General features: G+C 33.0%; 1 protein-coding gene across 50 annotated transcripts in view; it reads left to right on the top strand.

Moving 5' to 3' along the window:
- Nucleotides 1–24,078, top strand: part of LOC6052303 (sodium channel protein para) — a 228,697-nt gene that overhangs the window by 163,451 nt on the left and 41,168 nt on the right. For 22 of the 50 annotated variants that reach the window (XM_038252972.1, XM_038252954.1, XM_038252929.1 and 19 more), the window contains 7 exons: nt 7,905–7,967; nt 8,110–8,293; nt 9,273–9,514; nt 16,023–16,122; nt 16,185–16,253; nt 23,395–23,672; nt 23,748–23,921. In XM_038252972.1, the coding sequence (XP_038108900.1) occupies nt 7,905–7,967; nt 8,110–8,293; nt 9,273–9,514; nt 16,023–16,122; nt 16,185–16,253; nt 23,395–23,672; nt 23,748–23,921 (1,110 nt within the window). Of the gene's footprint in view, nt 1–2,247; nt 2,272–7,904; nt 7,968–8,109; nt 8,294–9,272; nt 9,515–16,022; nt 16,123–16,184; nt 16,254–23,394; nt 23,673–23,747; nt 23,922–24,078 lie in introns of all 50 variants that reach the window. The other 28 variants (XM_038252955.1, XM_038252962.1, XM_038252927.1 and 25 more) reach the window with 6 other exon arrangements.

Below are 24,078 nucleotides of genomic sequence, written 5' to 3'. Positions count from 1 at the left end.
AATCTATTTAAAAGCTGTCGTTTATGTTTAGACCGAAGTGTAGATTACACCAATTAATATAATTGAGCTGATTTAATGATTTTTAGCTTGAAAACATAACAAATATAATGAAAATATAGATTTTATGACTGTTTGAAAAAAATCCCGGGATTTCAAAAATATTTTTCCCGTTTCCCGGGAAATTCAAAACCCGCCTAGTTCTTTTGCAAGAAAATATCGAATAATACACGATAAAATGATTTTTTGGTTAAAAATTACAAGCAATTTTTAAGCAGTTTTTTCTTTCAATTTTTGAGAAAACCATTGAACGAAAAATAAAAATAAAACAGTTTGACATGGAATTGCTCACAGAACAAGCAATCAGGAAAAATCTATAAACTTACATAATTTCATTACAATCTAGCCTGTACTCTATGTTGCCTCTCATTGTTAGTTTAAAATCTCTTCAGTTTGACAATTTATCAAACTAAAAAAAAATGTTAAAAGGTCTCTACTATCATTTTCGTCCCAAGAAAAGTTATTAGAACCGTAGAACCTCTTAGGTTTCACACATTTTTTGTGCTGTGAAGCCTTTATTCAATAAATACGACAAGTACTGAAAAAATCAACTTTGAAAAACATTTTCCAACACTGTAACGCTAAGTAGGCAATTTCGTCACCTTAAATATCAGGAAAATAAATCACGTTTTAATTAATTCGATCAGACAGTTTCCAATGAATTTAACCATAGTTTAGTTCTTATGATTGTAGTTTTTTCACGATTATTTCCAGTGTTTCAATTTTAATTTAAACATTTTTTAAAGCAATTATGCAAAAATATAATTAACAGAGACTTCATTTGAGAAAGTCCCCTAAAGCATGAAGAGTTATTACACAACTCGAGTTAGATTCGTTCCACTTTCCAAATTGAGCCAAGATCGGAGGAAATCCAATCCTCTTTTAATATTTACCTGGCCTAGCCCCACAAATTGCACAAACACATATCTATACAAGTCTAGCACTGTAAGTGTGTGCACACCTGGAAGCAATTTGTCGCTGAATGGGTATTACGTGCGCTTTACGAAAGCGTACTTTTGTCGTGGTGACCCTTCTCTTTACCTCCCCTTGCAATAGTGAGAAGGTTAAATAAGTGCAGTTCCGACATTTTCCTCGTTTTTTTTATTTTCTTTCCATTCTTGACAATAAACTAAAAGCTAAGAGGAAATGTAAACACAAAAGGGTACAACCTTCTTTCGATTGCTTGCACTATTCTGAAGGGATCTGGCCTTTTTTAAATATTTTGAAAAGTTTTAAAATGAAAAAAAATGAGTACATGTTGTAGAATAATTACATCAAAACATTTCAACATATCTCGGTACAAAAATTGCACAAGAAAAAGGAAAGTTTTTCCTTTCCGAAGAACAAACAACAAAAGGTGCTTGGGCAATTCTCGATAAACATTACATTTTACGGCCGTAAGCACTCCAATCCAATTAGTCGCCTGCTTAACCTCTTCCCCTATTGGATTGGCCTCCATGTCATGGACCCGATGAGAAGGGGGCCGAATTTGTTGGAAACTTTTTTCTTCCATCCCAAGCTGATGAATTCAGAATAATGTTACGCGCCGGAAAAGGGTGCTTCTGTCAAAAACTCCTTTTGTAAATAATTTCACCCAAAAAAAACGAAAATGAAATTCCCTTGTGAATGAAATACCAGCATCCTGCTTGCGAAACACGTCATCTTCGTCGTCTTAGTGTTTGTGACCTTTCCTACCCCCCTCGAAACCACCCAATGCAAAGTTTGCCTTTTTACTCTGTACTGAAAAATCATCCTTGAGGATAGAAATTTGTCTCAATTATTCATCATCACTGGCTTCTTACTGGCATTAAACATTCATTGAATTATTTTTTCTCTTTCTCTCTTTTTCATTTGTGCTTTTTTCTTTCATTCTTACCAAAAATTATCGACTCACAAACATTACACAACACAACCCCACAACACGAATTCCGGTGAAATTTGGTGGCATCGAATTGAACGAAAAAAAAACAACAACAACAACAACAACCCAACGCGAACAAAAAAATTATGAAAATTTAATCAAAACACGTTCACGTGAATGGAAACACAACAAAACAAAACAAAAAAAAAATCATCATCATTGCCATCCACACCAACATCATCAACAACAACAACCAACAAAAAAAATACACGCCACACACCACCCACACACTCGCCACAACTATTACCAACCCACGCCCGGCCCGCCAGGGGGTTGCGGCGGCATTTCAGAAGGTAGGTGTGATGTTACATAACAAGCAAAACAACAAAAAAAAAACAAACAAGCAGACAAACAAAGCGCCCCTCCAGACTTACAACAAAAACAGCAACAACAAAATACCCATCTCGCATATCCGCTTTCCTTTGTTGTATAGATTGAACACTATTGAAAATTTGTAATTTGAGATTTAAAAAAATATATATACAGTCGACTCCCTGGCTGTCGATCTTCTCGATATCAATAATTCTCCATCTATCGATGAATTCTTGAGACCCTTCAATTTGCATACTTCAATTATCTTCATTCCTCGATATTTTCCCTTGCTTGAAGGATCTCTTCCTCGACGGTCCCTTGGATTCTGTTTACTTTAAAAATCTCTTCCGGTTGTCAATAATTTCACTTTCTCATGGCTTGCATAGACATTTTTCTTGGCGAAACGGAGCTTTAAAGGGTGTTTGACATTAGTTTGTTTTTGTTTGATGGACGTTGCCATGATTGCCATGATTCTCTCCCAGAGCTGGGTATCAAGAAAAAAATATTTTCAATCGAGTCTTCCTTTTGCGTCGTTCTGTAAACTGATGATTCTCTTCCTCGACGGTCCCTTGAATATTGACAACCAGAGAGTCGACTGTAATTTAAAAATAATCGTTTTGAACTGTTGATTACAATTTCAATAACACACAAAATAAAAAGCCAAATTTCGCAAATGTTTCTTAATACTGAATTATATAAAAAATCTATTTTGTCCGACTTTCAATAATGTCATGGATCCCATGAATTAAAAAATATCTTTTCATGTATTTATCGTTACATTTCACAGTGGTCCGAAACCGAAATGTAGCGTGACAAAATTGATAGCGGCCACACGTTAAGATTTAGAGCTTTGGTGTCTTCGGGACAAATGATTAGGGTCAATTGGGGCATCTTTTGGTATGGTCAACATTAGGGTGATCCAAATTTTAGGGTGGTTCAGAATTTCTATTTTGGCGGGATGACAAGATAGCACTTCGGTGTCTTGAGAAAAGTTGTAGGAAACATCATTTTGAGCAACTTTGCTGAAGAATACAAATCTCTATCTCCTAACGGGAAGTTTCTAGAGCCATTTTTGTAATTACGGTTGAAGTGTTAATGAAAAAACGAGTTTTTTTTTTAATTTATCAACTCAGGCTTATGTCGTAGCGAGATGGTGTCTTGTAGACATTTGTAGAACTTTTCAAAATACACATTTATCTTCCAAGAGAGCGAAAATCGGATCTTCAAAACAAAAGTTATAACCAAAATACGACGAAAAAGACGCCATTTTGAAATGTGAATAACTCGAAAAGGTGGTAGAGTTTGGCCTCGCTCTTAGAAGCATCTGAAAGTACACATTCTAGAGTAAATTTTCTTAAAGTATCTCGGAGGTCTTTTTTGTTTAACTCATTGAATCTCAATTTGAAATGAGCATTTTTTAATTGTTTTGTGCCCATACCTTTTGATAGAATTGACCAAAATTCGGTTTTCAAGAATAAAAATGTTCATTTTGACAAGCTCTACAAGGGCTCTAAAATGTACAAAATGATCTAGTGGTTGTAAAAGAAGAAACAAGTTTTAGCTGAAATATTTCAGGAATCAACAAAATAATTAAATTTATTCCTGAAATATTTCAAATAAAACTTTTCTGAAGACACCGAAGTGCTATCTTGCAATCCCGCCAAAATAAAAATTCTGAACCACCCTAATGTCCACCATACCAAAAGATGCCCCTATTGACCCTGATCATTTGTCCCCAAGACACCAAAGCTCTAAATCTTAACGTGTGGTCGCTATCAATTTTGTCACGCTAGATTTCGGTTTCGGACCACTGTGCATTTATCAAAACAAGTATTAAAAAAGCAAAATTTAATCTTTTGCAGTAAAATACACCTTAAACTTTTGGAAACATTTTCAAACAAACATAGGACAGGAAATATATATGCTCTGTTTTGATTGTTTTTGATTGTCCTAGTAATACTTAAAACATGCTTAAATATTTATTTTTATTTCAAATGAAAGTGTAACTGAATGGTTTAGTACAGAACATCATAAATTTGAAACAATATTTCATTTCTCTACTAAGTTAGAATAAATGATCAAAGCCAACACACTAAAAAAGCTTAATTTTAATAATTTGAAAATGTTATAGTTGTGTAATTTACCTTAAACAATCTGTAAAAAGTTTGTTGAACAGAAGCTGATGCAAACTAAACTAGTTCCTGATGTAAAATAACACTTTTTTAGCCATCGCCATTCCCAGATGTAGGGGAAAGTTAGGGATAAGTAACATAACAAGCTAAGGAAATGCTCGTTAAAACCCATTTGAAACGTTAAAAAATCTGTCGGATTTTTTTCATATTAATCCAGGTCTTGACTAAGACTTTGATAGAACAAGTTTTTAAAAAATCCTGTTTTTTTCTAATGTAAAAAATGAATTGTTTTTTTTAATTTACCGTACGTTCTACTCAACTAGTGGGGCAACACGAACAACCCGTTAGGGCAAGAAAAACAATGCATGAAACAACATGTTAATTTGCTAACAATTGAACTGTTATCACTTAGACACATCAGATAAGAATGTATTAGAAACGTTTCTTTAATTTTTAGATTAACGAAAAAAAGAATAACTTATATAAATAATAGTAAATTTTCATAAAATCATAGACATTATATCCAATAGTTTATCAGTTTTAGGTACGTTTATGTATTTATTTCCCAATAAAATATGTTGTTGCAGCAATTCGTATTTATCCGTACTAAAATCCATATGGTATACTTGCCCCACCCGAACAAGATTTTTCAAAAGCTCTCACAAAAATAAGCAAAAGATAAATCATACTTTATAATAGGTGCTGGTCATTGGTAGGGACACTACTGATCTAGGAAAAATAGCATTTTGATATAATGAGCCTTAAAACGAACCCCAAGCCTTATTTTGTACTTTTCAAATATTATAAGAAAACAAAGGTTTTATAAAAAACTTCATTACACCTTATACCTCGTGGCGTTTACGTCATTTTGACGGTTATGTGGTAGTAGAATCAGCTAATTGCATTGCTAGCAACAATTTCTCATACTGGAAATAATCAAAATTGTAATGTTCCTCTTGCTTTATATGATCGTCTTGCCCCACCTTCCCCTAATACTATCATATTATTTCTGTGGACAGTTTTCCTGATAAACATAATCGTAAGAGCTTAACATTCAAATTTTGAGTCAAATGTGTACCAAATCTAGATTCAACAAAAGTTTGTTTAATTAATTCCTTTTAGAAAATCAAGATTTTCTATTAGTAACTTCTCGATTTTTATATGGCAATCAACTCTGACCAAATTCGAGGGGGTGGGGCAAAAAAATTTAAAATTATAAAAATTTAAATTACATGTCATAGTATTAACATTTGAATGAAAAAGGAGTTTTAAAATGAATTTTACATGGTCCAGTTGTTTTCCAATCATAAGTTTCCACAAAATTAACGTATTGTTGGATTTTGTTTCGCGATAAATAAGACTTTTTGGGGAACTGTATGTTGGTATTTCATAAAAATTCAAAAAGTTTTAATAGGATTTCAAACATACCTAAAATGATTACAAATGCAGTTATAATGCATTCTAACTGGGTTTCAGTTGATTAAACTTTAATTTTCATTAAAGTTTAAAAAAATAATATTTTTTTGCACCTGATTTGTTGGGCCGACCTTCAAGGGTGACATAAACATTGAAAATTATTTGCAACGGCCATTTGAGTGCTGAAAAGTAGAACTTTTCAGCATTTATTTTGAAAAGTGTTGCTATTCGATTCTGTTATTTTTGGTACAGAAAAGTAGGCTATTTCGACGTTCAAGAATGACAGGAAAAGTGAGTAGTTTCACGACGGAATTGCAAAAAACCTATTTTGACAATTAAATATAAATCTTATTAAAATTACCTTTACAAATCTGAAATATTGCATACATTAAATTGAAATAAAATGATTTAAAATTACAGAACTACTAAACTTTTTCAGAAAAGGGAGCGTGGTCTATTTTATATCATTTTAATTTGATTTTTTTAAATTGACCAAAACTATGCAGGGATATGTAAATACTTTTGAATTCTGTATCTTTGAATGAAAATAGTTACATCCAACACACTAAAACACTCTGAGAAAATATACTCATTTTTCTTATTTTTAATCACTGAAAAAATAAGTTTTCAAAATCAGTATTTTCAGAATTTTCCTTTCTTTACATGATACAGTCCAGACTCGGTTGTCTTAAGCCTTGGTTATCCGAAGTTTCGATTATCCAAAGGACTTCGGATAATCAAATCAAGAACGTTTTTTTTCGTGTTTTTTTTTTTAATATTTTCTTATTTACTAACATCAAATTGATTTGAAATTGAACTGTTTTTATAAATTTATTATTGATATTTATTGTGTAACTTATTTGAATTACAATCAAACATTTTTAAATTATTTTTTAATTGAAAATTCGAGCTCCAATATTATTGTATTTGACAAATTTGACATCGAAAAAAATAAAAATCTGCCGCTAACAAGCCAATTCATTTTCTCCAATCCCTTTTCTTACAGATAGGAACTGTTCATGTTCGCATAAACGTCTTATATTCAAAAATATCATGCTGAGAAAAACGCATTTAAAGATACTCCCACACGAAGGCTACGTGTTTAGTTTTCAAAACAAATGAAATAGTCAATTATTTCATTTCCTTTAATTAAATTTACAATATTGAATCTTAAAATTAAAAAAATCGAATTATGAAAAATGTGTGTTTTTTTATTAAAAAAAAACATTACATTTACACAATAAAAGCAAACAATTATCAAAAAAGACGAACATGGCCAAACCTACTGTTACCTGTTTCAAATACTGAAATCATAAATAAAATAATTTTTTGATAACAAAAAAAGCTATTGAAAATTATTAAAAAACAATGCTAATAAAAAAGTTCAATTATATATATTTTGTTGATAATAAGCTAACATAATTTTTCAAAGATTTCTATTATTTATAATAAACGTAAAGCGTATACAAGAATGTAAATCAGAATGTAAACAAAATGCATAATTTTAGAATTCGAAAAATATACATAAATTTTGGCTTGCAAACCTTTTTCGAGAGCACATATTTATTCACTTCAAAAGAACGCATCATTCTCGAGCAAAATTTCAACCAACATTCCACAACGTTCTGCAACTAACATTTCTTCACACACGCGACTCCACCCAAACACTTGTTTCCTCTCCCACTCTCGAGTCGCCAAGAGAGAGCGCATCAAACGCCATTACTCTCTTACTTCCTACCTCTCACGCGTCTTCACCAACACACACACAGCGAAACTTCCATCACACGAGATCACCTCGATTTTGCTTCCGGTTCGCGGGCTAAACCGGAAGCATCAGAGAGAGCACACCACCACTTGAGTATCTACCATCTAGTATGAACCCATGCCACCTTAAAGATACTACTCTGCTACCTACTACTTACTATATTTATTAAGATACATAAATAAATTTCTCTTATACTCCAAGACTAACCCAACCCACGAGAGAATGTCGAGGAGCCCACCGACGAAAAACGCCCAGAAAAAAAACACACACTAACCAATGAATACCTATACTTACTTTCTAGGCTTCACTTTCATTACCTGGTTCACCATTTAATCTTCGTAGAGGATCTAGAGGATCACATCAGGTACAATCCCAGTCGAATGCTCACTAAACGATTTATACGTTTTCTTTCCTTTTATTCTCTCTCTCTCTTTTTTCTCTCCTCTCTCACTCGCTCGCTCGTTTGTGCTCTCCGCGTGATGTCATCGATGGGGGCCCGTCCACAGTTTACGATACGTAACGGTAGAGGACGTTTCGTGGGCGTACCTGGTAGCGATAGAAAACCATTGGTACTCTCAACATATCTCGATGCACAAGAACACTTGCCATACGCCGATGACTCGAACGCGGTCACACCGATGTCGGAGGAAAATGGTGCAATCATCGTTCCAGTATACTATGCTAATTTAGGTACACTATAAAAAAGTAAAATCAAATCCTTCGTTCCCGTTCGTTACGAATCAATTCAGTCAAAATTAACAAACCAAACAATCAGAGTTTCCAAATTCTCGTTTCGTTCCCAAACTAACCTACGCTCTCTCTCTCTCTCATCTCTCAAAACCAAAAGAGAAAGATACGATTGCTCTTTCCATCTTAAAGCTCTCTCACCCAAACAACTGTTTGCCAAATCTCTTTCTCTCTCACACTTCCACACAAATCCTCTCTCGCTGTCTTTCCCCGTTCCGTTCGTCTCGTTGAACGTTGGCTGCTCATGACGTTGCCAAGTTCTTCTATACTCTCACAAAGCTGTCCCTTCTTTCCTACTCTCTCTCTCTCTCCCATTCAATGTGCAACTCAGTTGTTTTCTCTTTCATGCCCTTACTCTCTCGCTCTCTCTCAATTCAATCGTTCAGCATCGTTTAAATTTTTCTCTCTAATTTTACGCTCATCGTTCCAAACAGATATACTCGAAAAATACAGATAATACATTTTATATTTTTTATAGTGTCCATAATTATACTAAGTTTCAATAGCTTTTAACCAAACACACACTACACACGATTTTCGGTTGTTTGATTATGGTTTACTTTTCATCCATTCGATTTGACCTTGAGTTTTTCTTTAGTTTTTCTGAGTTTCCTTAACCTCAATTGACTAAACATATTGACTGTTGCATCATTTCCATTTATTTTTTTCGATTACTCAGCTCTGTCCAACTATTCTACGAAACTCTGTTGTGAGAAAATTTATCCTTTCGAAAATCCATTTTCGTTTCGTTCAATTTTGCACACTAGAATTGCTTGGTACTGTTGGGCGGAATCAAAACCCCCCTTTGATTCGCTCAACTGTTACACAAACCTACTTCATCTGTCGCGAAAAACCGGCCCAACCTTCCACCTAAAATTACTAACAAGTTTCCCGATTTACAACCAACAAAAAAAAAAAAAAGGTTCGCGACACTCATCGTACACATCGCATCAATCGCGCATCTCGTACACATCGCACGGCGACCTGCTCGGCGGCATGACGAAGGAGAGCCGGCTGCGGAGCCGAACCCAGCGCAACACGAACCACTCGATCGTGCCGCCGGCGAACATGGCGGCCTCGGCGGCGTCGGTGACGGGTGCCGGCTCGGGCGCGCCCAACATGTCCTACGTCGACACCAACCACAAGGGCCAGCAGCGGGACTTTGTGAGTATCGAGTTTATCAAATTTCAATATATAGTGTATATTTTCTACTTACGAACTTGAATTTCATTAAAAATAGACATGTTGACGCCATTCAATTTGTTCAGAAACTTATGCAAAACATTTAATTTTTAATTTTATTGAAAGTTTATAAAACAAATATGACAAAACAAATTCGTTTTTAAACATTGAAAAAAAAAGTTTGTACTCAATTCGATTTTTAAACACAAATTCAATTTTGCGTATCAATCTTTATCATGAGAAGACATTTTCTGATTGATTTGGTGTCTTTGGCATGGATGTAGGTAATAATTAGGACTATTCAGGAAAAGTCGGTATACAAATCAAATTTTGTTTTTGCAATTCCGTCGCGAAACAACTTACTTTTCCTGTCATCCCGAGCAGGGGTAAATAACACGGGAATACCAAATTTTGGTATTACTTGGGCAAATAACAGCGACCAAAATGTGCCCTTGGTTGCCCAGTAATAGATGGTAAAATACCATGAAATCATACCAAAAGCTTGTATGTGGAAGGGCACAACAATACCATACCATGTTATTCCAAAGGTAAAATAATACCACAAAATAAAATCATTTCAATACCAAGTTGAGGTCTTCTGGATTTTTGAACATTGCTTGAATACCAAAACTTGGTATTGCCATGGTTTTATTTTTAGGCATTCCCGCGCCCTTGGAAAATCATATTTTGGTATTCCTGTGTTCTTCCACAAACATGATATTGGTTTGATTTCATGGTATTTTACCATCTATTACTGGCAACCAAGAGCACATTTTGGTCGCTGGTATTTGCACAAGTAATACCAAAATTTGCTATTTTCATACCATTTTTAGTGCAGCAGTTGCAGTTAGTGAAAAAACGGAAATGATCCTTATGCAACAACCAAATCTACTCACCTGATGATTCCATGTTGTTTTTAGTGATATTCTTCACCACACTGAATGCATTTGTCATTGATGAACGGCTGTACTTGAAGTTCTTGAAGCTTCTGAAAAATAACAAGATTGAAAAATAAGTATTATTAAAATGAAACTGGATTGAAATTCACCAAAATTCAATACTCTGTTGATTGACTCGTTTTTCAAAGTATTTGGTTATCCCAACTTAGAAAAATTTCAACGTTTTTGAAAAAAATATTAGTGGGTATATCACAAAAACAAATTTAAATCAGCTTTAACATTTTTGGGTTTCAAGTCATTTTAGCGCAAAATTAATTATCTCGTCAAAAATTTAAAAAAAATCCATAGTTTCAGAGGAATTTGATAAAACACCTTAATACCAAAAAAATACCAAAATGTGGCATCCTGACTTAGAAAATTTTCCACAATTTCAAGTCATTTCTGTAGGGGGTATATCAAAAATGTTTAAAATCAAGTTTGAAATTTTCGGTTTTCAATGAAAGCATTCGCTTTGAGACATCATTTTAGCGCAAAATTAATTATTTTGTCAAAATTGGTCAAAATTTTCCCATAGTTTCAGAGGAATTTGATAAAACACTTTAATACCAAAATAATACCAAAATGTGGCATCCTGACTTAGAAAATTTTCCACAATTTCAAGTCATTTCTGTAGGGGGTATATCAAAAATGTTTAAAATCAAGTTTGAAATTTTCGGTTTTCAATGAAAGCATTCGCTTTGAGACATCATTTTAGCGCAAAATTAATTATTTTGTCAAAATTGGTCAAAATTTTCCCATAGTTTCAGAGGAATTTGATAAAACACTTTAATACCAAAATAATACCAAAATGTGCCATCCTGACTTAGAAAATTTTCCACAATTTTAAGTCATTTCTGTAGGGGGTATATCAAAAATGTTTAAAATCAAGTTTGAAATTTCCGGTTTTCAATGAAAGCATTCGCTTTGAGACATCATTTTAGCGCAAAATTAATTATTTTGTCAAAATTGGTCAAAATTTTCCCATAGTTTCAGAGGAATTTGGTAAAACACTTTAATACCAAAATAATACCAAAATGTGCCATCCTGACTTAGAAAATTTTCCACAATTTTAAGTCATTTCTGTAGGGGGTATATCAAAAATGTTTAAAATCAAGTTTGAAATTTCCGGTTTTCAATGAAAGCATTCGCTTTGAGACATCATTTTAGCGCAAAATTAATTATTTTGTCAAAATTGGTCAAAATTTTCCCATAGTTTCAGAGGAATTTGGTAAAACACCTTAATACCAAAATAATATCAAAATGTGGTGTTCGACCATTGACAAATTCTGCAATTTTGCAATATCAAAACAATACCTTAAATTGGTATGATACCACATTTTGCTCTTGCATAATCCTTAAGACAAATTTTTAAGGGTCCAGGAATACCAAAATTTGGTATTGATACCAGAGAAAGGTATTATTACGCATTTCCCTTGTTATTTACCCATGCTCGGGATTCTTGAACGACGAAATAGCCTACTTTTCTGTACCAAAAATAACAGAATCGAATAGCAACACTTTTCAAAATAAATGCTGAAAAGTTCTACTTTTCAGCACTGAAATGGGTGCTGAAAAGTTGAACTTTTCAGCACTTATTTCGAAATAGAAGTTTATGCAACAAGTTGCAAAAAGAGGAGTTTTTCAGCACGAGTCGTACATTTAGTCGTACAAAGTAGAACTTTTCAGCATTTATTTTGAAAAGTGTTGCTATTCGATTCTGTTATTTTTGGTACAGAAAAGTAGGCTATTTCGTCGTTCAAGAATGACAGGAAAAGTAAATAGTTACACGACGGAATTGCAAAAACTACTATTATGTAACTGTTTATTTCTACTAGATAAATTCTCTTAAAACGTATTTTTATTTATCGTATTTTTTACATGTTACATGCGATTAAAAATGGTATCTTTTACGCTAGAGTTTAGGATGCTGCAAAATGTTGTAACAGAAATATGACACTAAAAAAAGATAAAAGAATTTTTAAGCTAAAATGAACTAAATACGGCAAAAAAATAAAATAATTATTTTAAGATGCAAAATCTTATTTGCATTTGAAAATGAGTCAAAAAAATAAGGTGATCTTAATATCATTCAATCAGCCCTCATGTGTGAATTCGCGATATCTAAAATATTCAATGCTGAAAAGCGAAACCATTTGCTCTTTTCTATGAAAATAATTTTTAAATGTTTAAATCAGGAGCAACATTTTCTAAGGGTTTAAACCTGTTATTTTAGAAATTTTAAATTGTTTGGCTTTAAAATTATTTTTATTCAAAAAAAATCTAAAAATTATACAAAAGTTTCGTTTTTTCAGCATTGAAAGTCAAACCAATAGTGTCGAGAAATCACGAGATCTTGAACTCGGACTGAACTCATATTTCACAAAATTTTGGGGTATAAAACTATGACAAATAAACTCGCACTTTTTTGCAAACGTTTCTGCATACGAATGCAGACAAACAAACAAAGCACTCAAACTGCCAACTTGTCAAAAAGTGTGAGTTTGTTTGCTTGTTTTTTTTTGGTCATAGAGCAGTTCTCTACGGAATCGGCATTTTTTTTCTTTAATTTTGATTTTTGTATTTTTTAATCCGACTGAAACTTTTTTGGTGCCTTCGGTATGCCCAAAGAAGCCATTTTGCATCATTAGTTCGTTCATATAATTTTCCATACAAATTTGGCAGCTGTCCATAAAAAATGATATGTAAAAATTCAAAAATCTGTATCTTTTGAAGGAATTTTATGATCGATTTGGTGTCTTCATCAATGTTGTAAGTATGAATATGGACTACACTAAAAAAATGATACACGGTAAAAAATTTTTTGGTGATTTTTAATTTCACTTTTTGTCGCTAAAACTTGATTTGCAAAAAAAAACTATTTTTATTTTCTTTTTATTTTCTGATATGTTTTAGAGGACATTAAATGACGAATTTTTAGAAATTTCCAGAATGGGCAAAAAATCTTTGACCGAGTTATGATTTTTGAAACAATACAGATTTAAAAAAAATATCGAAAAATAGATCGCAAAAAATTTTCAACTTCTTTTTTCGATGTAAAATCAAATTTACAATCAAAAAGTATTTTAGTGAAATTTTGATAAAGTGCACCGTTTTCAAGTTGTAGCCATTTTTAGGTAACTTTTTTGAAAATAGTCGCAGTTATTCATATTTTGAAATTAGTGCCCATGTTTGCCCACTTTTGAAAAATAATATTTTTGAAAATCTGAAAAAAAAAATTCTCTATAATTTGCTTTTTTGAACTTCGTTGATACGACCCTTAGTTGCTGAGATATTGCCATGCCAAGGATTTAAAATAGAAAAATCGATGTTTTCTAAGTCACCCGAACCACCCCCCAATTTTCTAACGTCGATATCTCAGCAACTAATGGTGCGATTTACAATGTTAAAATATTAAACAGTAGTGAAAGTTTCCGATTTTTTCGAAAACAATATTTTCAAAAAAAATTAAATCAATGCTAGCATTTCAAAAGGGATAAACTATTGTTACCGAAAAGATCAGAAAATTTCACGAATGTTTCATATTTTAACATTGAAAATCGGACCATTAGTTGCAGAGATATCGACGTTATAAATTGGTGGGTTGTTTGGATGAGACTTAGGAAACATAAATATTCCTGTTTTTAAACCTTTGCATGGCAATATCTCAGCAACTAAGGATCATATCAACAAAGTTCCATAAAGCAAAAGATAGAGAATTTTCTCAGCTTTTCAAAAAAAAAATCAGAAGTAGGCAAACATGTGCAGTAATTTAAAAAAATGAAAAACTGAGACTATTTTCAAAAAGTTACATAAATATGGCTATAACTTGAAAACGGTGCACTTTATTAACATTTCACCAAAAGTACTTTTTGATTGCAATTTTGATTTTACATCGAAAAATGAAGTTGAACATTTTTTGCGACAGATGTTTCGATTTTTTGAAAAAAACAGTATTGATTACAAAAATCCTAACTCGGTCAAAGATGTTTTGCACAACCTCGAAATGTCTGAAACGTTGGCATTTGATGTCCCCTAAAATACATAAAAAAACATAAAAAATAGTGTTTTGTTGAAAATTAAGTTTTAGTGACAAAAAGTTAAATAAAATTCACCAATTTTTTTACCGTGTATAATTTTTTTCAGTGTAGTCCTTGTTCATACCTACAACTTTGCAGAAGACACCAAATCGATCAAAAAATTCCTTCAAACGATACAATTTTTTGAATTTTCATACATCATTTTTGTGTAGACAGCTGCTAAATTTGTATAGAAAGTTATATGCTGAAATTTTTAAGTTATCGCAGTTTTAGTGAAAAAAGTCGATTTTTTCCCGTTTTCGTCATTTTCCCATTTTTGCGCGTGGCGCGTCGAAAAACTCAGTTTTTATTTTCAAAAAATCGTATCTCAGAGTATCGAAAACATAACTTCACAATTTTTTGATATGTTATGTGAAATTTTCCGAGGAATCCGATAAAAATATTTTCAGACATAGGCTTTTTGGTCCGAGACCTTCAAAACAGCATATTAAGTTTTCATACGACCTTTTCAAATGTTAAGCAAGATTTTTGATACTTTTAACCAGACGTGCATCGGCACTCAATAGCACTTCACCACATTTTGAGATGATTGCCTTCGTAAACCGGCAAAGTGAATCTTTGCTCACTGTGCATCAAAACAAGCTTTAGTTCGATGCTTTTAATAATCGTTGTTCACTATGCAATTTGGATTAGCAAAAAAATAATTGTGATTTGAATATGACAAAACTTTCTAGAGCTAAATTAAGCTCAAATAGCACTTCATCACTAAAACTAGCGAATAAGTGAAGATAAAGGTTTCGGTCGTTCAGAACCTCATAGTGCAATGAAAAAAACGTACTTTAGACACAAAACAAATTGATATGGTGCCTTTTCCAAGCCATGGCCTTAAAAAAACTGTCAAGTGCTATTGAGTGCCGATGCACGTCTGCTTTTAACTATTTTTCCTAAACAGTCAAAGACAGCTAAAATCGGATGAAATGGCGCGGAGATATGATTTTTTGAAAAAAAAGTGGTTTTTGCGAAAATCGACGAAAATTGCCATTTTTTGAACCACCCTAACATGGCGTAGGTCACCCTAATGGCCAAACAAAAAAATACGGGTCTCATTTATTCGGCCAAGGATCCCCCTGAAAAAACATTTGAGCTCGATCGGAGAACTTTTTTTTCGAATCATGCTGTTTTCGTGGGGAATTGCTGTATTATGGAAAGTTCCCAGATTTGTATTGAGACTTCTGTGGAGAAACGAATGATGCAAATTTACTTCTTTTGCAACTAGGGATCGATGGAGAAAGTTTTTTTTAATGAAATAAATTTAAAAAAATAAAAGATTTTTTTGCGAAAATTTAGAAAGTTTCTCAGCTCTTTCACCATTTTGTGATAACGTATTATGCATAGTGTCAAAAGGAGTTTTAAATATTTTTACTTATTTTTATCTGAAATTTTTATGTATAAAATTCAAAAGTTAGTAAAGTAACGAAATTATATGAAAACTTTTTAATTTGTCTCATTTTTCAGGATCAGTCCCAAGACTACACAGATGATGCTGGTAAAATAAAACACAACGACAATCCTTTCATCGAGCCCTCTCAAACCCAAACCGTAGTAGATATGAAAGGTAATATATTCTAGTAGTTCCTGTTGATGCTTATAAATTAACACTTCTTTATTCAATTTTAGACGTAATGGTGTTAAACGATATCATTGAGCAAGCTGCTGGTCGGCATAGTAGAGCTAGTGATCATGGAGGTAATTTGAGCACAAACCAGGGTGGTTCTACACATAAGTGAACTGGCGAAACAAAAAAAAAAATTCTGCGCAAATAATTGCAGATTTCGCAATCGAACCGAAACCCCTCCCTCCCCTTTCATTCCGATGCCGATCTTCGCATATTCCAATCATGACGGTCATTCATTTGCCAATCACCATCGATGGGGTCCCCATAACAAAAGCGCACTTTTATTACACACACTCATTGAAACAAAAAAAAAATGTTTCATTTTGCACTGCACCACCACCACCATGTTTTCCCTCTTTAATTTCCCCAACCCAACGTGTTTTCGGTGTATGTGTGTTTCTCCCTACACTCTCTCTCTCTTTCTTTGATTTCCCCCTGTCACGCGACTATTTGCGTTTTGTTGTTTTTTGTAATGTAAAGTTAAGTTTGTGTTTTTTTTTTGTTTCGTTGTAAATCGTGATATTTAACGGTATTTTTTTCGTGTTACTTTTTTTCTCGGTGATTTCCTCGAAACACACATGAACAAACACACGCAAAGTGTACATCTTCTCACTTTATCGATTTAGGTTGTGCTGTGGATTTTTTTTAAACAATTGAGTTTTTTAATGTTTTTTTTTTCATAAATATTTTGTAACATCCCCTTTAAACAAACAGTAATGTGTGTAATACAATAGAACCTTTACATTCACTGATAAATGTTAGAAACTTGTAAGGTATAAACAAGGTAATTTGTGTATTCTACAACATCACATGTGACAATATCAATGATACACGAAAATTGGATAAACACGTAATTGATGTATTGGTGCCACACGCAACACAATGATATTGTCACTTTTTTATTTTAAGCAGTAGAATTTTTTTGACAAACTGTTTAGAACAATTTTTGTTTCATTATTTTACTACATTTTATGGTTTATTTTAAAATACTACGCTGAGAAAAATCTTAACCTCCTGTGTGTCATTTTGTCTAAATACGGAGAAAAATCTGTTCACAAAATCGTGAAAAAGCGTTCATGAAATTGGGAACCATGAACAAAGTGTTCAATTCCATGAAATTTGAAAATTGTTGATTGAAATATGGATTTGTTGGTTTTTGTGAAGACGATAACAAGATTTTTATCAGTGTACTTTTGAAACATTTTAATTTCTATACTTTATTATAAGCTCAATGTCTTTTCGTCAAGCTCGATGGATTTCATGAAAAAAAACTACATTTCTTCGTTCTGTCTCTCTAAAATCTTAACTCAAACTGTAGCTTAGTCTGTCTTCCATTTTCTAAATCTCAAAAACTTTCTTCCCCCATTTCGCCCCTCCTTAGAATAGAACAACCCCCGCCCCTCGTTTTTTTTTCTAAAAATTAAGTAAAAATTACCAAAACTAACCGTTCTCTCCCACCCAGTTTGTTTCTATTTCTCATTCTCTGTATTGCTGCTAGCGTGTGTACCTCTAGTTGACTCCACTTTCTTGTGTTTTGATTTCCCAGAGACGAGGTTTGTCCATTTCCAAAAGTCGCAGACAGAGCAATAAAAAAAAGGTCTTCAAAATCCTCCATCAGACTTGTATTTCCAAGCAAAATTTGTTCCGATTTAACAAGTTTGACAATTGATTCAAATAAACTTCTGTCCTCCAAAGACTCCAACGAAATAGTCCACGTTTAGTGTTTTCTAGATCAGTCTTCCTGTCTTGAAATCTCGGTAGTAGTTGAAACGTTTGAACTTACTAGCACATTGAGCATGGCATTCATTTAGTCCATTTTTATGTATTCTCAGTAATTTTAAATAACAAATTCAAAACTAACTTTTGTTTTCGTTTCAAATACTCACCACATACACTCAAGTAGCTCACACAATCGAATTCTCACAGCGTTTTCACGGCAACAGTAGTAGTTGTAGTAACTAATTAGCGTGTTTTAAAACAAATTACATACACAAAAAAAAATCTTACACTCAAAAACAAATGCAACCCAACCGTAGTAGTATTTGAACCCGTTTAGCCTTAGTTTATTCGACATTTGATTGGTTCTTTAGTTCACGTTACGAGCTCCTTATTTTCGAAGCTTTTAGTTGATCAACCAACACCAAGAAAGTCGCATTCTCCATATCCTTGCCATAATTGCTCCCACGTGTTGGTGTTCGGACTTGCAAAACTCACAACTATCAAATTAGAGAAAAAAAAAATAGTCCGAAATCAACACTTGCACAGCGCGTGTGAAATCGCACTCAATGCCAACAAATCGTGCGTGTGTGTATGTTCAACCAAAAACTCTCATCAATTCCCATCATTCAAATCGGGTTTCGTGCAAAAAAAAAAAGAAATTTCAATAAATTGATTGATTCAATTACATTTTTAAACATGCCACACATTATCACACACACACTCATACATAACAAGCAAAGTCAAAGTCCGTTGAAGTCAACATTCACTAAAGCGAAAACAGTTCAAATTTCACACTCAGAGAGTTATGTCCCGAAGGAAAGGATAGCATAACACACATTGCAATAATCAGAGAGAGAGCAAGCGATACATTGGAGTAACAGCAAAAATGCAGCAGCTTTCAGTGTACTCACAAACCTTTACACAGTAAAAAAACAAAAGTGTTCATTTGGAACGTGTGAAAAAAATGTATTTTTATCTCGATTTACGTGAAAAAGGGAATTAAACACTCAAAGATCTAAATTATTCGCTTTTTGAGGTAAAATTACACATTTGTTCACATTTCTAGACGTAACAATATCTTTTTTACTGTGTACACACGCTAAGCCAGTTTCATTCGGCAGTAGGAGAATGCACCAGATTTCAGTTTGACCTTATAGCTTAGCAGCTTAGGTTTAAAGTTTTGTTTCATTTCTTCTAGTTTAGAATAAGGTAGAGTGCCCATAAAGCACCAAGATTCTGTTTTGACCTACAATTACCTGAATTTTTTTTATAAATGTTTATCTTGATATTAACATTAACAATTATCTGCCAATTTGTACAAATTAATTCTTCTTCAAGAAAATCAAAAGTTAAAAATAATCCCTGAGCAGTTTGTACGCACATAACAAACACTACTAGGTTTTATTGGCAGACCAAGTTTAGCTTAGTGCTTCACTGAAATACATAATTACAGATATAAAAGGAAATTTTCTACGTCATAATGATGCAAAAAACATCACCAAAAAAATGACAGAATAGTTGACAAAATTTATTTAAAAAAAAAATATAAACTACAGAAAACTTATATTTTGTTACCTACACACAAGCTCAATTTAATAAATTATTACTGGAAATGACATATTCTGTGAGATTTTATATGGACCAGTTTAATTCAGAAGTAGGGGAACAGCATCTAATTCCAGCGTGCCTCTAATGTTGGCAGGTCAGAACTTTGACATGCAATTAAAGCTAATTAAAAGCTTTTTCAACTGAAATCGAGTGATAAATAGCTCAATAAAAAGTGAGCAAGCAAGTTTCTACCAAAAGTTTTGCAAAATTAGTTGTTTGAATAGTGAAAATCAGCAAATTGGATGGAGTTAGGAGCGAGAGCTTAACCTGCCAAAGATACGAGAATATCCCCTATATAGATTTTCGCAATATTGTTTTTGTATTAAAACGATGCTTGCCTAATCTTTTTTTGTTTTGGATGGAATGCCATCTTGCTTCATTGGTAACAAGTCTCCCTACAAATTTGAAGGCTATCCAAAACAAAGTACTAAAGATAGGAAAGATAAATTAGATTTTTTATTTTATTTTTTTTTTATTTCGATAAGTTATTTTCAGATGGATCATATCAATAAGCAAAATAATGGGTTTTCATAACTTAACCTATTTAATCTATTAATGTTTGTCGATAAGTATTGTAAAATCACATAATTTTTAAAGTTAAAATATTTTCAACTCTATTTTTGGAAAAAAAACATATTCTTTAAAAATCCCACCATCAATAAAAAATTAAAACGTGCCTTTGCAATAGGCATGACAAATGCATTGTTAATGAAAATTAGCTTCTATAATTCAATTTTCTATAAAAATATTAATTTTTCAAAGTGGTACTGATACTTACACCAAATTATAACAAATTGTTAGTTTAAGCCTAGTGTTGATCTTGCTTTATAAGTGGAAAAAGGGTTTAAGAAATATCGAAAATTTACAAATAAAATAAATGGCATTGAAAATCACATGAGTTTCAAAAAAGTTTAACCTTATAGTTTTTTTTCCAAATTTTGGTTGGAAGTAGGACATCCCAGAAAACTAATTTCTGAAACTTTCCCGACTTTCCCAAAATTTAGAACATGATATGTATTTGAGTTATAACAACTCCAAAATGAGTATGTGTAAATAATCGTGTATAATGAAATCAGGGTGGTATTTTTGTTCACGGGAAATCTGTATTCGCATGAAAAAGTCTGTATTCTGATGCAGATTTCACATTTCAAAAATAAAAATGCATTGACATTAAAGTGCTGTTTATGGGATTATTAGACGCAGTTAGACATATCTCTGGCAATTTAATTCCATTATAACAAATTGTTAGTATAAGCCTAGTGTTGATCTTGCTTTATAAGTGAAAAAAGGGATTAAGAAATATCGAAAATTCACAAATAAAATAAATGGTATTGAAAATCATATCAGTAGTTTTGAAGATATTGTCGATTGAAAAGTGATTTTCAAAAAAGTTTGATCTTATAGTTTTATTTTTCCAAATTTTGGTTGGAAGTAGGACACTAATTTCTGAAACTTTCCCGACTTCCCCAAAATTTAGAACATGATATATTTTTTGATGTTTCATTTTTTACAAATAGTTCCATTACTCCTAATACGATTGCACTTTTATTTACATTACAAATCAAAACGTTTTTTAAATTACTCAATATTAAATTTTGGTGCACAGTACATTTCAATCAAATTTTATAAACTCAAAATAACATTTAGATCTCCTTTCAACAATGGACTAGAATTTTACTAAATTTACATATTTTTTTGAAAAATGGAAAAAAAATAAAAATAGATATTTAAATATTTTTTTTAATGTAGTCAATTTTTTTTTTGTAGCATATTAAAAAAGGTATTTCAAGGTCATGATATGATTGAAATTTTTCATAAGTTTTAGCTTTTATAAGAAAAGAAAAAAAAAACAAACAAAAAAGATTTTTTTATTTGACCGATATTATGTCTAAATCTCAATAATGTCAATGCATTCTTGAAAAAAAAATTCTCAATGTTTTCGATCAGCGCTCTCAAAAATTTATATTAGTGAAAAAACCCTAGAAATGCTTCATTTGATTAAAAACGCGTTATACTTGTTTACACATACAAATAAAATAGGCTTGTCAAAATAATTGGATGTTCTAAAAATGACTCCTTTCCCCTACCCAGAAAAAATACAATTGGAAATATATTCTTATAAGAATCAAATCTAACAAAAACCCATCATTACTAGATTCACATTTAGAAAAGATCCCCTTTCTTTTCCTGTCGACAGTTGGTTTAGACTGGTACAAATTTTATTTAAAGTTTTTGTTAGCCCGAAAAATCAGGGGGCAAAAAAAATATTTTTTTCAAAAAACTTCAATTGAAATTGAAGTGCAATCAGCTGAAATCAATTTAAAATGCATTCCCCTGCGTTTAAAATCATTTTTAGCATGTTTGGGTTGATTTAAACATCTTTTGAATTTTTTGAAAATTTTCAATGTTTGGTATCGCAAAAAGTTTTTTTTTCGATATTTTTTTTTTGTTTTTCGCAAATCTTACTTTTTTGAAAACTGATTATTGCAAAACAACTTAAATAGTGTATAATGCATTTTAAAACACTTTTTGCATTAAAATGTTGAGACTTTTTTCACAAAAAATGTCCACGTTGTTTTTGGATGATCCCTCAGGCCAGTGCAAAGTTTATTTGTCTACACAGAAAAAAAAATATGGCAACATTTATCAGGGAATGGTGACAGATTTAGGGTAAAAAAAAGTGTAGTATTACATGAACTGCTGAATTTTCATTAGTTTCTGCTGAATTTTCATCAGGTTCACATATTTACAAATTTTTAGGTAAAATTACTCAAAAAAGAAGTTTTATTCAACCAACCAAATTTCCAACCTTTTAAAATTCAACTTTTTCTGCGGTGTACATATAATTCAAGAGTTTTTTTAAAAGGTGATATTGTCTTCCATATGTTGATAGAACCTTTTATAACAAACTCTAGAATTGTTTTTTTCCCTATTAAATTTTTAATTTATCTGCAATAAAAACTTGTTCAATCGATTGAAAACTACTTGAAAAACATTTTCTAGCGAATTATCACATTAAAAGTTTCTGTTTTTATTTGCAAAACTTGTGGGAAAACATTTTCGTAAATTTAATATTTATTTTGAACTCAATGGCAAAAGCAAAACGGCAATCAAACCATAACCGTTTTGCGATACATTCATCGTCATATATTTTTGAAATCTACTATGAAATATTTTATTATTGTTAGAGATGATTTTCAAAAAATGTTGAAACAAAAAAGCTTATTAATTTCAAGCAGGTCAGCAATCAGCAATGACAAGAAATATTCGTTCGAAGGATTCCAGGATTACATAACAAAAACAATAAGTAACGCTGTTTTTTGAACTCTGCTTTTTTTTATTCTAGGATTAGATAGTCAGAATCTAGCACCAGGCTTTACGTACATTCAATTACACAAATCAACTGCTTATCAAACGATTGCTTCTCGAAATCCACACTTTTCTCAATAGAACTAGAATAGAGCATAGATGTTTCTGCTTAGAGGCAAGATTTTAAACCAAAGATTGCAGGACAGAAGATTAGTGTAGAAAGATACACAGAACATAACACTACAACAATTAAACAGAAAAACCAAAACAAACAAATCTGAACACCCTCTGTTTCTCTGAAGTTAATACGGAAAAGATGTCGTCGTCGTCGTCGTCATGGTCCTGCTGCACGGAAGTGCCGGACACAACCGCGGACACACTTCGGACGAGCCTCATGCCATCCACAACTCCAGCCAAACATCAAGAAAGTGAAGTCAATACCCGCCAGCACTAATTCGGGGCCCATCCCTCTTCTTTCTTTCTTTCTCTCTCTCTCTCTTTCTTCCCTTTTTTTTCAATCGCGCGCGCTCCCTCTACCGGGATTTGTTCCGCGTTTCGCGTTTTTCCGCTTTTCAGTCTCTGTTTACTACTTCCCCACAGAGGACGACGACGAGGACGGTCCGACGTTCAAGGACAAGGCGGTCGAGTTCGGGATGCGGATGATCGACATCTTCTGCGTGTGGGACTGCTGCTGGGTGTGGCTCAAGTTCCAGGAGTGGGTGTCCTTTATCGTGTTCGACCCGTTCGTCGAGCTGTTCATCACGCTCTGCATCGTGGTCAACACGCTGTTCATGGCGCTCGACCACCACGACATGAACCCGGACATGGAGCGGGCGCTCAAGAGCGGTAACTACGTGAGTATCGAGTCGGTTCGAGTCGGTCCTGAGAGGAGAGCTTCATGGCGACCTTTGTCTTCTTTCGTTTCGCAGTTCTTCACGGCGACGTTCGCGATCGAAGCGACGATGAAGCTGATCGCGATGAGCCCCAAGTGGTACTTCCAGGAGGGTTGGAACATTTTCGATTTCATCATCGTGGCCCTTTCGCTGCTCGAGCTCGGTCTGGAGGGCGTTCAGGGATTGTCAGTATTACGTTCATTTCGTTTGGTAAGTACTACCGGACAACCGTCAGACCCCCTTTGCGTTGTGTTTTGAGTGTTTTACAGCCGGAAGTGATGATCCTGAGCCGTGTTCCAGCGCTGGGCGATGCTGAATGGGGTTCCCCCGATCTCTGTCAATAACCTTCGTTTCCCTTTTCCCCTTA

This window comes from Culex quinquefasciatus, chromosome 2 (assembly GCF_015732765.1).
Source record: "Culex quinquefasciatus strain JHB chromosome 2, VPISU_Cqui_1.0_pri_paternal, whole genome shotgun sequence".
Taxonomy (NCBI): Eukaryota; Metazoa; Arthropoda; class Insecta; order Diptera; family Culicidae; genus Culex; species Culex quinquefasciatus.
This window is presented reverse-complemented; position numbering and strand designations above follow the sequence as displayed.